General features: G+C 37.3%; 1 protein-coding gene across 4 annotated transcripts in view; it reads right to left on the bottom strand.

Annotated features, from left to right (window-relative positions):
* Positions 1-14,464, bottom strand: part of hivep1 (HIVEP zinc finger 1) — a gene marked incomplete at its 5' end in the record, with an annotated part of 73,308 nt that overhangs the window by 50,519 nt on the left and 8,325 nt on the right. For 2 of the 4 annotated variants that reach the window (XM_079590836.1, XM_079590840.1), the window contains 2 exons: positions 5,023-5,184; positions 8,228-8,935. In XM_079590836.1, coding sequence (XP_079446962.1) covers positions 5,023-5,062 — 40 coding nt within the window. Of the gene's footprint in view, positions 1-5,022; positions 5,185-7,886; positions 8,936-14,464 lie in introns of those variants that run through there. The other 2 variants (XM_079590837.1, XM_079590838.1) reach the window with 2 other exon arrangements.

Here is a 14,464-nt window from a genome sequence, read left to right as displayed (position 1 = left end):
TGTTTGCCCGAGAGCAGGTTAATGCAATGTCTCAGACAGAGAACGTGTTTTAATGGCGCTTTAGAAATGAGAAGTAGAGGAAGACCCACAGGAGAAACTTCCTGCATTGGCACGCCGCACTTTCACCGCCTACGGTCACTGTGCCGACAACACCATTATAAAACCATGCTACTGGGACACATAAGCGCAACGCGGTCCGACATTCAACATAACACCCACATTTATGAAGAGTGTGCTATCTTTGTGCATGCAAACAGGGCCGTCGCTGACAGGGCAAAATGTGGTGACAATTCTAGGGGCCTAGAACGTGATTTCAAGGGCGTCCACATCAACAACCTAGAGCCCGTATACTACGGCCTTGCATGCAAATAAACAACTAATGCATGTTGTAGGGAAGCATAACGTGTTTCGCAGAAGTTGAAACCAGGAAATGACTCATTTACATCTATTAGTAATCCCAACAAAATTATTTGCACACATACAAATAGGGCTTTTCTTTATACATAATTATAATAAGTCCTATTTGTGTGTGTGTGTGTGCAAATCATTTTGGTGGGATTGCCTAGGGAAAAAACAAAACGGTAGTTACAAAAACAATGCAAATTAGTCCTGCCCTGTTATATGTGCCTGATGTTTCCACAAAAATATTAGGTTACACTTTATTTTAAGGTGAGGTTAGTACTTACAGATAAGTAATGAGTAATATTAATTATCTACGAGTTACGGTTAGGGTTTGGTTTATGGTTAGTTACTTGTAATTATGTGTAATTTACTGTTATTACTATAGTAAGTACATGTAGTAACGGGCAACTACTGTAAGCCACCTTATATTAGTTACCAAATATTGAGCAAACATCAAAAATTAAGCCAATTAAAAATATTAATTAGAAAACTGACTTCAACATCGATAATAATAAATGTTTCTTGAGCAGCAAATCAGCATATTAGAATGATTTCTGAAGGATCATGTGACACTGAAGATGCTGAAAATTCACAGGAATAAATTACGGTTTAAAATGCATTTTAAATTGTAATACTATTTCACAATTGTACGTTTTTTGCTGTATTTTTCACTCCAAATTATTTTTTGAACAGTAAATGTATGTGAAGTCATGCACCCCTCAACAGCTAAATGAACAATAAACTGACTTTGATATTTCATGACTTCAAGACTTTCCACCACAAATCCTTTTCCCAGCCCAACACCTCACGCTCTATTCACAGTACATTTACTAGCGGAAAACTCACTACAGTACGGATTTTCTTCCACTATATTTATGAAAACGCTCGTAAAAAAAGGCTACAACTCAAAAAGCCAGAAATCACTCACTCCAAAATTAAAATTCTGTCATCGTTTACTTTCATTTCAAACCTGTATGTTGTTCTTTTGTCCTAGAGGAACACAAAAGAGACATTTTGAAGTATCTTCACATTGCTTTTCACTATACAACAACTGTTCATAGCGACTACATATGATAAGTTTCAAATAAAATGCACAAAAAAAAAAAAACACCATAAAAACATTTAAAATGACTAGTAAGTCTTCTACAAGATAGCTTTCTGCGAGAAACAGATCAAGTTAGTATACACTAATAGGGAGTCAAAAGTTAAGCCGTTTAGTAGCTAAAAACTTGCTACTTAAAGACCTGTGAAGTTTTGTTCCACTGCAGAATGAAAGGCATATGGGTTTGAAACAAGCGTGTGGGTGAGTAAACAAATTGGTTAATTATTCCTTTAACTAGTAGATATAAATAGTGCAATGTCCAAAGGTATTCAAAATACATTTGTGACTGTTGTGCTTGTGAGCGGATTAGTATCTAATATGAACATCATAACTTAGGACCTGTTCCTGGATGGTTTATAATTTGATAAACAGTGAAAAGCAGGTGATCACGATGTAATGTCAGTGGTAGCACCAGCGTGTGTGTGTGTGTGTGTGTTTGGAGACCAGCTGTTTCAGAAGAGTAAACACTGAAAGCAAGAGGTGGAAGAGGTTCCTTACTTCCTGCCCGTTTACCCACAAACTGCGTCACTGAAGCATTCCTGCTCCGCTTTAAAGTCACGAGACACACACACACACACAGCGCAACATGTAGGCTGAGTCTGCACCTATGATTTCAACACGCTAGAAACACAGCGAGCTCAAGAACAATGAAAGCTTTATGATTTGAATCTTTGACCATCTGACTCGATTATGACATGCTTTGAAAGGGTGTGTCTGATAGACAGAGGTCACCTCAGTCTCCATGACATCAATAACACAGCCGACCAACACAAAGGAGGGAATCCTCTAGTTCCATGTTCTGGTATTTTTCTTTCTCTTTCATGCTTTTTGTTCTTTCACAACATTGCTGTACAGCCATTTTCATTTGCAAATGCCACACTATGCAAGACTTTCATTTCATTACACTATGATTCTGTAAAAAAAAAATTTTTTGACATCTTAAATGACAAGGAACCTTGTATTAGAACATGAAACGGCATGAATTGTTTGAGTGGGTGGATTTAAAGATGGGGGCGTCCTTGGTAAAAAGGAAATGATCTGGATTCCACAGAAACGCCATGCATGGAAGCGCAATCGTGGCGTGTACCGACATGCTTGCTTCGTTTCCTTGGCGCGATCACAGAAACATTGTCACAAGCGACTTTGGATTTGAAAAATATGTAAATAATTGTTTTTTTTCTGGAGAAGATCAAAGACTTAAAGTTAATAAAGTTCTTGATTGTCTCCAGAACTGCTTAGTACCTTTTTATAAACATACTGTAGCATTTTTTTGTAGTTGTTGTACACACTATAACAAATGATATGATCAATAAGTCATGACAACATATGTTTTTATGCAATTATGTTTTCAATTACATTGCTTTAACTCACAAAAATAACTGCAAGTAAAAACTATGAGATACAGTATGAAAAAAAAAAAAAAAAAAAAATTACATTCCCAGAAGTCCCTGCGTAGCGTGACACATCTGAAATTATTATATTTAATATAAATAATTTAGTGTCTTCTCATTTTTGTTATCAGTAATTACAGTGTTTTATGTCACATGTTCGTTCATGTTTATTGCAAGTTTCATGTGTATTATCTCGATGGTGTTATGTCTTTGTGTATTTTTAAAAGACCAAAGTTTTATTAATATAATGTAGAGCTTTTAATGTTGCGATGTAATTAAAACCAAAGTAAAATAAAAAATTTAAATCCTGTTGTTTAATAATAATAACCCTGGGAACTGTGGTTGCCAGAATAATCCTAAAAAAAAAAAAAAAAAGTAAAAATGTCGAACAAAACTATTTTAACTGGTAAATCCAACAACGCACACTGATAGAAAAATATATTCTGTACCTTTAACATATACTGACAACCACTATAATAATGCAGGTGGTGAAAGAAGGAGCCACATGAAGAACCATCAAAAGTTCATCACAAGTAGTTTTCCACAAGCTGAATTATACAGAAGCTGCACACAGTCATTCACACAATTGCAAAACACCATCATGACACTAAAATAATGCAATAAACATTCATTAAACAACAAAGATCTAACATAAAAGTCAAATGTGCAGAACTGATAAAAAATTTACTATTAGGAAACAATTATTTAAACGAAATTCTTTCAAATGTGAAGTGACAGACAACGCAGTGCTGAAGTGCCGACTAGCCTCTCCGCCATCAGCGTTTCTCACAGGTTCACCTTTAAAGTCTGTGTAGAGAGACCGGTGTCGTCTTAGCGGACTCTAATTTAATAACTAATGATCCTTGCGAAATTTCAGCTGGAAAATATCTTTATTCAAGAACCGCTATAAAGCCAAAACAATCTCTGCTTTGAAACAATCTACATTTTTAAAAGCGCTATGTAAATGAAGATGACTTGACTTGACTATTTTGGGAATGTCAGTTTACAGTTTTCCCTGTAAATTATAATTTCATTTGCCATTTTTACTTTTGAAAAATTATATGAAATGTCCGATTAGATCTTTTACAGTTTTTCCCTGTTTATGTTGCGGGAATGGTTAACCTATTAACAGTAAGTTATCTATTAAGTCACCTATTATACCTAACAGTATGTTACCTATTAACGATTTTTTCAGGGGGTTCTCTCAATAGTTTACAGTTAAAATTACACTAGTTTTTTTTACAGTGTATATACTTCTAAAACTAAACCCCTAAACTTGTTTTCAATCGAAAAATAATAATTATGGCAATTTCGTTGCAAAAATAGGACTTTTTTTATTTTGTGTTCCTCTCTTCACTTAATAATACCAATATTGGGGAAAGTCACAGGCGTCTCTAGTGGATGCGGTTCTGTAATCAGACTCAATTATTCATGTTGTTTGGCCAAGCTCAAAGCAACGATTATCCAAACACTCCAAAATCTGGGTTGCTACATGCTCAACTATGGCGAGTACGCTTTTAATTCTATCAAAATAACTTGCACTGAATCACAGAGATGAATTATAACATTAAATACCACTGGCTAGTTAAACAGACACCGTCTACATTCTAGTGTACTGTTAAACATCAATTTAGCAAATTCAATGCTTTCCTCTTCCAGGAAAACACCAAAAATATCAATAAATATTGATTCCACGCACATTATTTATAGAATAAGAGAATGCCCCTCCCTCTAATACCACCAACTATCCACAACAGGAAGTACATCAACGCGGAATAAGGAAACTGTGCTTGAACTGATTTTACAATGTCGTCAAATTACAATTTCTAGAACAACTTTTGAAAGACACGTCTAATTGAAACCACCAGTTTACACTTGATGACTGAGTAATCTGTGGAAAATAAATGTCTGTCATTTGACAACCGAAAAAAAAATTATTGTACAAGCCACGTAAATTAATGTTCTAGTTTGACTGGGAACCCAACGCCTTTGCATTGCAAACATTTCCGTTCATGAACCTCACAGACATTTTAAAAGAGACACTTTGCAACCGCATGGAAACCTCCCAGCACCTGTGAACGGGGCGACCCAATAAACAAACAGAAGTCTGGTCAAACCAACACTTACCTTTCAGGTTTTTGGGGTTGTTCTGCTTCGTACGTGGCATTTTGGGTGGTTTTCCGCAGGCTCAGTGAAACATCGTATGGAAAGATGCTGGATGGAATGCGGCCGATCACAGGGAGGAAAGACAATCTCCTATTCCGCACAGGAAAGACACCCTCTGCACATCTGGGACGGATGAGAGACAAATAAACTCAAGCAAACGCAAAACAGGCCACAAACACATTCTTGCTCGGCGTCCTCCGTCTCTGCTGTGACAGATCACTAGTGTGATTTTTTAGATGGACTGACACAGATATGCAAAAGTGGTGCAGGAATCAGTTCTGATCTCGATGCATTGACTAACTGCACTTCTACACACACCTCCGACATCAAACAGAGAAATCACACTGTCATGTCTGACATCTTGCAAAGCTGCAGGGAATTTCAAAAGTGAGATTGGGGTCAAAATTCTGAATCATTTCAAAATTAGACATTTATAAATATTTACCGAGTTCAAAACTGTCACTTTAGCCATACAGCGCCATAAAAAGGGCTCATAACCATTTTTTGTATGACTTCAAAATGTGCAAGATACGATATAACATCTAAAAAAAATATTTGATATATTTATATAGAAACCAAACACAGTTGGAATGAATTGGGATTTAAAAGGCATACTAAATTTAATCCTGAATAATGCACAACCCTGGTTAGTAAAGGTTAATTCAACATAAATGAAAATAATGGAGCAATGCAAATTTAAAACATCCCTCTAATGCTTTCTTTATGGTGTCGGGGTGAACGGCTCTAATACAAATCATAAATGCGATGGAAGTAGACCAGAAGAAATTGACTTGCGTTAACTGATACATTTTTAATGGCACGTCTTTACTGAAATATAAAGCTTAAGTTGGCAGATATAATGCAACATAATTTAGGCTGATGATAGCAAATATTTTACACAAAATTCATTTAAAATTCATACAGTTTATACTCTATCCATGCAGATAAATAGGCAATTAATCGGCCTGGTTGATATATATCCTCTCGCACTAGTGTTGACTTGTTGTCCATGATAAATATCACCAGACTTCAAAACATTTTAAAACTGCAGCTCTCAAAATGGCAAATGCATTTCTAGGCTCTGCAGGAATAATGCATTCCCTCCCCACATCCGACACAAGACGCTCTTTGTTTCAACGTTTAGGAGGTTTTTGTTTCTATACGTTTCTCAGTTCCATCTGACATGCCTCGCCCATGCATCCCGCCAGCATCCAGTCACAGCGAGTGCCAGAATCCACACGAATGTTCCGTCTCAACACATTACATAACGCTTACTACGAGTGTGTATGATTACCCACCGAGTGCAGCTCGACGGCAATGACATCACCTCCCCGAGGATTTGAGCATACACACTTACACACACCGCGCATGCACCAGGTTTCACACACACACTCTTAGAATAGTGTTTGTCGCTCCTGGTCCAGTAAGCCCCCCTGCACAGCACATTTTGGATTATTTGACGCATCCATTTCAAGACATAACGCCTCTAATAGTTCGGTGTGTTTGATTAGAGGGACAGTTTTTTCAAGGACTGTTCTAGGATGATCTGAAAATGTTGATATATAATGCGTCTATATATTTTTTAAATCAAAAAATGATATATATATATATATATATATATATATATATATATATGATGATATATTTTGAAATTAAAAATATTCCATGCAGTTTCTCAATTATACGAAGAGTAAAATAATCAGCAAAATCCTGTATATGTATATTACACTGCAGTCATGACCGTTTTTCAAAAGTATTGAATCTCCCAACTAGCCAATAGCAGAATTGGAATAATATATTGTTACACTGTTTTAGTGCATAATTTGATTATGTTATTTCAGAATTTGAATGTTACAATGTTTCAGAATAAGAATGTTACAATTCTACTGGATAATTTTAAAACTACATAATTTCAGAATGTGAATGTTACAATGTTACAGCAGAATTTGAATCTTACATTATTTCACAATTAGAATGAAACATTGTTTTAGAATTAGAATGTTGCTGTATCATTTGAAAATGACATTGTAACGGTCACATTCTGAAATAATGTTACTGCAGAATTGGAATATTATGTTGTTTCAAAACTTAAATGTTACAATGATACTGCCAAATTTGTATAGGACATAATTGCAGAATTGGAATGTTATGTTACTGCTGAGGCGCCGTTTTTTTTCTTTCTTTCTTAACAAATAGGACTGGCAATGCCAAGGTCAGGGGTTTGATTTCCATGGAACACACTTACTAATGAAATGCATGCCTTGCCATGCATCTGTCAAACACATAAATGCAAAATGTTAAAAGAATCTGTCAATCAAGCCATTAGGAAACACCCTGAAATCAGCCTAACGGTGCCAACAGAAACTGCTGCAGATGATGGGACATACAGTGTATCCTACTTGGCATGCATGCACTGGCAAAGAAGGAAATGGCACTAAACAGGGGTTGCTCCTGTAAGACAAACCATGCCCGTACCGATCTGACATGCTTACAGCCTATAAGACCCGCATGCGATGAGTCACCATGTGTCCAAACCTAACGGACACAAAACCATAACCTTCTCCAAGAAAAAGCCACTGCGCGAACATGCAACACAGTTCAGCGCCAAATCCAGGTGCGTACAGGATGAATGGCGCATTACTGCCTTTAAGAAACACATGAAGAGGGCGGAGCCGGGGAAAACCCCTCTGCAACAGGACATGAACAAGAAACACTTCCCTAATTCGACAACAAAATGCCCTTTAAACCAGCCGAGGACGTGCAAAGCGCACCCGAAACGAAGTCGTTCGCATCCCATGGTCGAGGAAAGGTGTTTTGGCGCTTACCTGCCTTCTCGGTCGGTGCTTCGGCGACTCTCTCCAACAGCGTTGCTGGCTTGATAAACATTTACACCCCGTGTATTAGGATTCTGGAGACGTGCGCTCTCGGCGAGATACAAAACACGGGCCGGCTCAGTACAGAGCGACCGACACCAGTCAAAATCAGCATAAAACTCACACAAACATGCTCACAAGTTTAAACAACCCATCAAATATTTTGGAAACACTGTGTCCCAAAACAACAGCACTTGGAGATGCGTTTACGCACCGCATGCGTTTGCAGCGCACTGGACCATGCGTCCAACCGCTTATTAAGACGCGTGTATTTCTTAACTTTTGGTACTTACAGGTGCAGTCTGAACTGTTGTCAAGGGTTTCAACGGTCAGAGGTCTGTTTTTTTCCTGTCTCTCGTTCTATCTTCTCTCACTTTCTATTGCAGGAAACCGACAGGCCCACTGACGTCAACGGGGGTCCCGTCTCCGCCTCCCAAGCCAAGCAAATGCGCTCAGGGAGTGTCCTGACGGCCGATGGACCAGTTGAATAAAACGTGCCAAGCTCTATCCGAGTGACTTTTATTGTCAACCTTCCTTATAAACGTTAAATGTACACGAAATTAATGCGCCTTTGCCGAGTAGCACATGCAAAAAAACACATTTTGAGCGTCATTTCCAAAGTGTCGTTTCTCGCGGAACCCCTCAGACTGGGCCCTTGTGCGCATAGTTCAGGACTGACGGTGTTCCCGGAGGTTCCTTGTTTGTTAGGTCACGTTGTGCCCCTCAACCAGCGCTGGGCTTTCCCGCACATATCCAGGGAAACAATGGAGAATGCAGCACAGAGTGTGTTTGCGACGTAGTGATGCTACGCAAAATCATATCTGAAATGTAAACGCTTGAAATGTAATGTTTCACAGTCATGCAAAACTGCAAAGCACCGAGTCTGCTCGTTTTAGTACTTATGTTTATAAGGGGAAAATGTGCACTGATGTCACTGTCAGCGTAAAGTTGTTTGATATTGCATTTAAAATGAGTAATAATGAAGATGTCCACCCTTCCATTATTCCTTTAACAGATCGTTGAGGTTTGTTGCAGTACATACGAAGGAGGAAGGAGGAGCTTAGGAGGAAATCAAGTTCCTTTTGTGTTGAAAACAGAAAATCAGTGCAAGTGGATAAACGCGGTTTTAGGGCAGTTTTGTGCACTATTAGTGTTTTTTTTACACAATTTATTACAGTGTAGTGAATAAAAAAAAATAAAAAATTTAAAAAAAACACCACAACCACCAAAAAATAACCTAGAATATCTAAGGTGATGATTATTATTTTTTTTTAAAAAAAATTACGTTTAAGTTGTGTAGGCTACACTGTAAAAAAAAAAGTTTGGTTTAACTTAAAAAAGCAAGTTACCTTGTTGCCTTGAAATTTTGAGTTTGTAATTAAAATATTAATACAATGAAGAAGAGTGGTTTAATAAACAGAAACTCAAAATAGTATGTTATATTCATATAATTATCGAAGTTGATTTGACAAAAAATAAAAAGTTGTGATAACAAATATATATATATGTGGGTGGGTGTGTAAATATAAAAGTGTAATATATTTCCCTTTATATATGTGACACATGATATGTATATTCTAATTAAAAATAATTATAATTCTTTTTATAATACCATAATGATGATTCAAATCAGTTCATGTTTTACAGAAAATGGCAAGCATAAAAATGCATGCCAAATGCCTATAGTGGAGATATAAGAATGCCATTGAAAAATTGTATTTCAGAAGATATAGACCCAAAAGAAAGAATAAATAAATGCGTTGTCATCTACTGTATAAATGCAGTTCAATCTGCCAAACCAACTAATCAATACCTTTCCAAAATAGCACATGTTCAAATACAAATACCAATAAGAATCGCATTAAAACCAGCCTTTATGGCAGTTATTGTGCTAAAAAACTCAAATTAATTTATTAAATGATGTTTTGGCTGGTCTCACAATAATTGATGCCATTATTTTCTTAAAATATATAAGCGATTGCCTTGATTGCAAAAAGCGATGCACTGAATGTTGACCTCAAGCTTCAGATGTGTGTGCAGGACCACAGGACACCACGTATCTAGCAAAACCGTGCCAAGGCTCCCTGAGACATCACAACCAGATAACACAAATAATTCTGCTCGGCTATTTTTAACCCACATTCAAAGCGTCTCGCAATACGTCCACGGGTGTTTGTGTTCACAAATGACACATCACTTAATGAGAAAGGTCAGCCCTGAGAATATAAATAGCACTTTAATGAAGGTGGAAGAGGTGACTATGTTCTTCCTCCAGCAACAAGCCCACAGGGACACATACACGTGTGCTGGTGACGAAGAATAGGGGGCGAACAGCATCACGCTGGAGATATATATATATATGCGTTCTCCCCCTCTCTGCCTCTCTCTTTCTCCCCATCTCACACTCTATATTCTATATTTAAATACCACAAAAAGCACATACAAACAGTGGGATCATTGGCACACAGAAAATATGGGATTTCTTTCATCTAAAGCTGTGGATAAACATAAAGTTTTGGGACTTTCCAAAATGTAAAGAAAAAGACTATCACTAATCAAATTAGTAACACTGATCATGCTACTCCAGATTTCACTAAAGCACAAGATGCTAGAACATATCAAACCATACTGGAGATCATGATCATCAGGTTTTGTGGAAACACTTTACTATAAGATCTCAATAGATAACGTCAGTTAATGCATCAACTAACAATGAGCAATTATGTTTGTTACAGCAGGCCAATTAATTTTCATGCAGTTAATTGTTAGTTGATGTTAAAGTCAGCACGAAACAGGCGTTGCAATAGTCTTTTTGTCCTTTTGTGACGTATTTGAGTGAAACGGCTTCTTAAACAAGGGCGGGGCTTGATTTTTTCCGTGAGGAATTGATTGGATGGTTGTGGTTTGCTATTGGTGGATCTCATGTGAGTGACAGGTTGCCCCGCCCTCGAGATGCTGCAAGTGGGAGAGGAAGTGATTCTGATTAAAGATCACAACGGCACATGAATTTACACAAATAATGATGTGCATGGATCATTTATAATAAATGCATATTCCATATAAAAAAAAAAGAATGGTCAGTTTTGAGTTCATATTGATTTTACTCAAGTCCATTAAATAATATGAACAAGCACAACGTTTAATTTTAATAATGTCTTAGTAAATGTTGAATTTAACATTAAGTAGGTCTAAAATGAAATGCTTTAGAAGTATTTTTAATTGTTAGTTCATGCAGGGCTGTCGAGAGGGAAGAAAGCTGGTGACGATTCTCGGGGCCACAACAACATCTGCCCAGGGGCCCCGGATACTTGAGGAAAATCAGTTGCACTTTCTGGTGTCAGACTTTTGGGTCCACCTGCACGTGTTTAATTTCAGTTGTTGCATAGAACAAACCCCCTCCCCACACACTGCTGTCGCAGAGCAGATGCGCGTCACACTGGAGGTCCCTGTGCTGAGCACCCGATGAGTTTGAGGGGGAGATGATGCCTCTGTGACAGCCAGCCGCCCGCACACGCTCCATATTCTGACACGCTGACTCACTCGCCTTCAACCACACGTTACAAAATGGCATGCTGCATTTCATGCCTCTGCTGTTCCTCTCAAATAAGTTTGCATGAAAATGTTTACAAACTTTTGTCCAATTGTTTGAGCGATATTAGTTAACGAAGCTGGTTAGAATTCGTTTTTGAGTTTTTTTTTAGTCTACAGCTTTGCATGAATCTCTAAAGCAAACTTAAAATCAAATTAGGACCTATTTACGTTTTTTTTGTGAATGATTCATCAGTGCGCGTAATAATTATTGCATATTATTATGATACTGATGCATAAAAATACTGTTTCCTTTCAATTCACATTTATTTCTATAGCTCTTTCCACAAAACAGATCGCTTCAAAGCAGCTTTCCAGACAATTATGATGGCCTACAGTGGAGATACATATTACTCACTCGCTTTGAACCGTCATGAATTACAAAAATGGCATCCTACATTATATGCCTTTGCTGTTTCTCCCAAATAAGTTGAAAATGTTGACAAACTTTTGTTAAAGTCACCATGAAATCAAATTGACTATTCTTATTTTTAATGGAATATTATTTATCATAAATGATTGATCTGTTATCAAAATCACTTCCCCTCCCTCTTGCAGCGATATCTCTTCTCTGATGACGAGGGCGGGGCCACCTGTCACTCACATGAGATCCACCAATAGCAAACCACAACCATTTAACCATCCAATCAAATCCCAATAGACAAAATCAAGCCCCGCCCCAAATTCTTTGTGAAGCCGCTTCACAAGTACATCACAAAAAGACTATTTCAACTTCCTTTTAATACCGACTTTAAATAGTTTGAGAGATACTAGTTAATTAGGTTGCTTAGAATTTGGTTTTGAGTTTTTTATCTTCTGCATGAATCCCTAAAGCAAACATAAAGCCAAATTAGACCCTATGTGCTCACTTTTTTATTAAATGTTTAACACACACTCCTGCTTTTATTGAGAATGATTCATTAGTGCACATTCCTCCAGAGAAAACCTATTTTGTCTTTAAAGACTTGCATCACTACAGGCCATGCTAAACTATTAGTTAATAATGTAGCAAATTAGCTATTTAATCACTGCTTTTCTATCTTCGTTCTTGCTGGGTATCTTGTTTTCAGAAATGATCTAAACATAAACCTGAATGATTATGTATTAAAAATGGTTATTTTGAACATTGTTGCTGTTGCCATTTCATAAAAAAACGCTAAAACGCTGCGTGTCACATTAATGACGGTAAAATCACTGTAATACAACAACAGCTTGTCATATCAACATATCTGTAATTGCCTGTAATTCTAGCTGGAGTTTGTCAACATTCACTGAATGAGGCGTGTTGCATCATCCCCTGAGCGATGCGAGAGACGTGTGCGCCGCTGGTTTTGGGACACGCAGTCTGATCCTAAGTGCATTCTGGAGTCTGTACAGACGTCCTCTGGGAGCAATCGTGTTTCAGCCGCACCACATCAAAAATAATACGCTATTTGCATACCCTAGCTAGCACTTCATCCAGCGCGGATAGAAATCAGTGTCATCTTACACGCCGCTGAAGCCTTCGAATGCTCACCGAACATATAATAGTGTGTCAGCTTTGGATCTCCTGTACATTCACTATCTCTGATTAGAGGCTATTTAAAGATAAACAAATTAGCCGTTAGCATATGGAAGCTAGCATGGCTACATTTTGTAACACTGCTGTGCATTCAATGTGTAGTCCATGTTAAAACCTCTGTTAACTACAAGGAGAAGGGAAAGGATATATACTGTACATTAGATTTTCAATTCACAAATCACAAAAAAAAAAATATTACAACACGCGTGCAAGACTCCATTGTAGTGCCTTTTTTATATTAAACAACTTAATTTGAAGTTATTCTGGAGAGAAACCTAACTATGAAATGGAGCATGTTAGCATTAATTATCTATCTATCTATCTATCTATCTATCTATCTATCTATCTATCTATCTATCTATCTATCTATCTATCTATCTATCTATCTATCTATCTCTCACTTAAGCATAAGCTCCACACAACAAAGCTATGTTTCCATCCAAAGTTGCAAATGTAACTTGTGCGCAAAATTGTAATATCACATAAAACATTTGGAAATAAAGCAGCGTTTCCATGTGCTCGAGAGAACCAAAATCGTCACTTCCTGTGAAATTGGCGCAAAATATCAAAATATAAAGATGGAAGTTGCTGCAATCGAGGAAGCCACGGTGGCTCTTTTTTCCAGGGTTATCTTGTACCATGTTAAACAGGAAACAAAGAACATATTTTAAAGAATGTTGATAACCAAACAGTTTCAGTTCCCATTTACTTTTTTGACATTATATATTTTGTCCATACAACGGAAGAAAATGGGAACCAAAACTGTTTGGATACCAACCTTTTTCAAAATATCTTCTGCAAAATAAAGAAATGCATACAGGTTTGGAATGAGGTTGAGTAAATTATTTTTGGCTGGGCTTATTTAATATAGGCCCAATAGTTCTCACACAATACAGTAAACAGAAGCAAGTCTCCTCTCAGCTCCGGCCGCTGGCTCTTCCACACTAGAAGCAAAGGGAGATTGGAGCTATTAATAACTTGGAGGGAGTTCAGAGCAGGACGACATGTGCCTGTCTTACTGTTACGAACAATGAGCCGCTTGTACAGAGACCGCAAGACCTGAGTCCCTCTTCTTTAAATCATCCATCCATCCATCCATCCATCCATCCATCCATCCATCCATCCATCCATCCATCCATCCATCCATCTTTGCTATACTGTCTATTAGGGGTGCACGATTCAGAAAATGTCACGATTCGATTCGATTCCGATTTTTAGGCTCAAGATTCGATTCAAAATCGATTTTCGATTCAAAACGATTCTCGATTCAAAAAAACGATTCACAGTATGTAAATGTAGTTTAATTTTTCCTATGTGATTGATTGTAGTAGACTAGGGGTTTGCAAAGCAGCCGATATTTGTATCTGTATTTGTTAGTATT

This window comes from Phoxinus phoxinus, assembly GCF_949152265.1.
Source record: "Phoxinus phoxinus genome assembly, chromosome: 19".
Taxonomy (NCBI): domain Eukaryota; kingdom Metazoa; phylum Chordata; class Actinopteri; order Cypriniformes; family Leuciscidae; genus Phoxinus; species Phoxinus phoxinus.
Note: the sequence above shows the minus strand (reverse complement) of the source record. Positions and strands in the feature narration are given on the sequence as shown.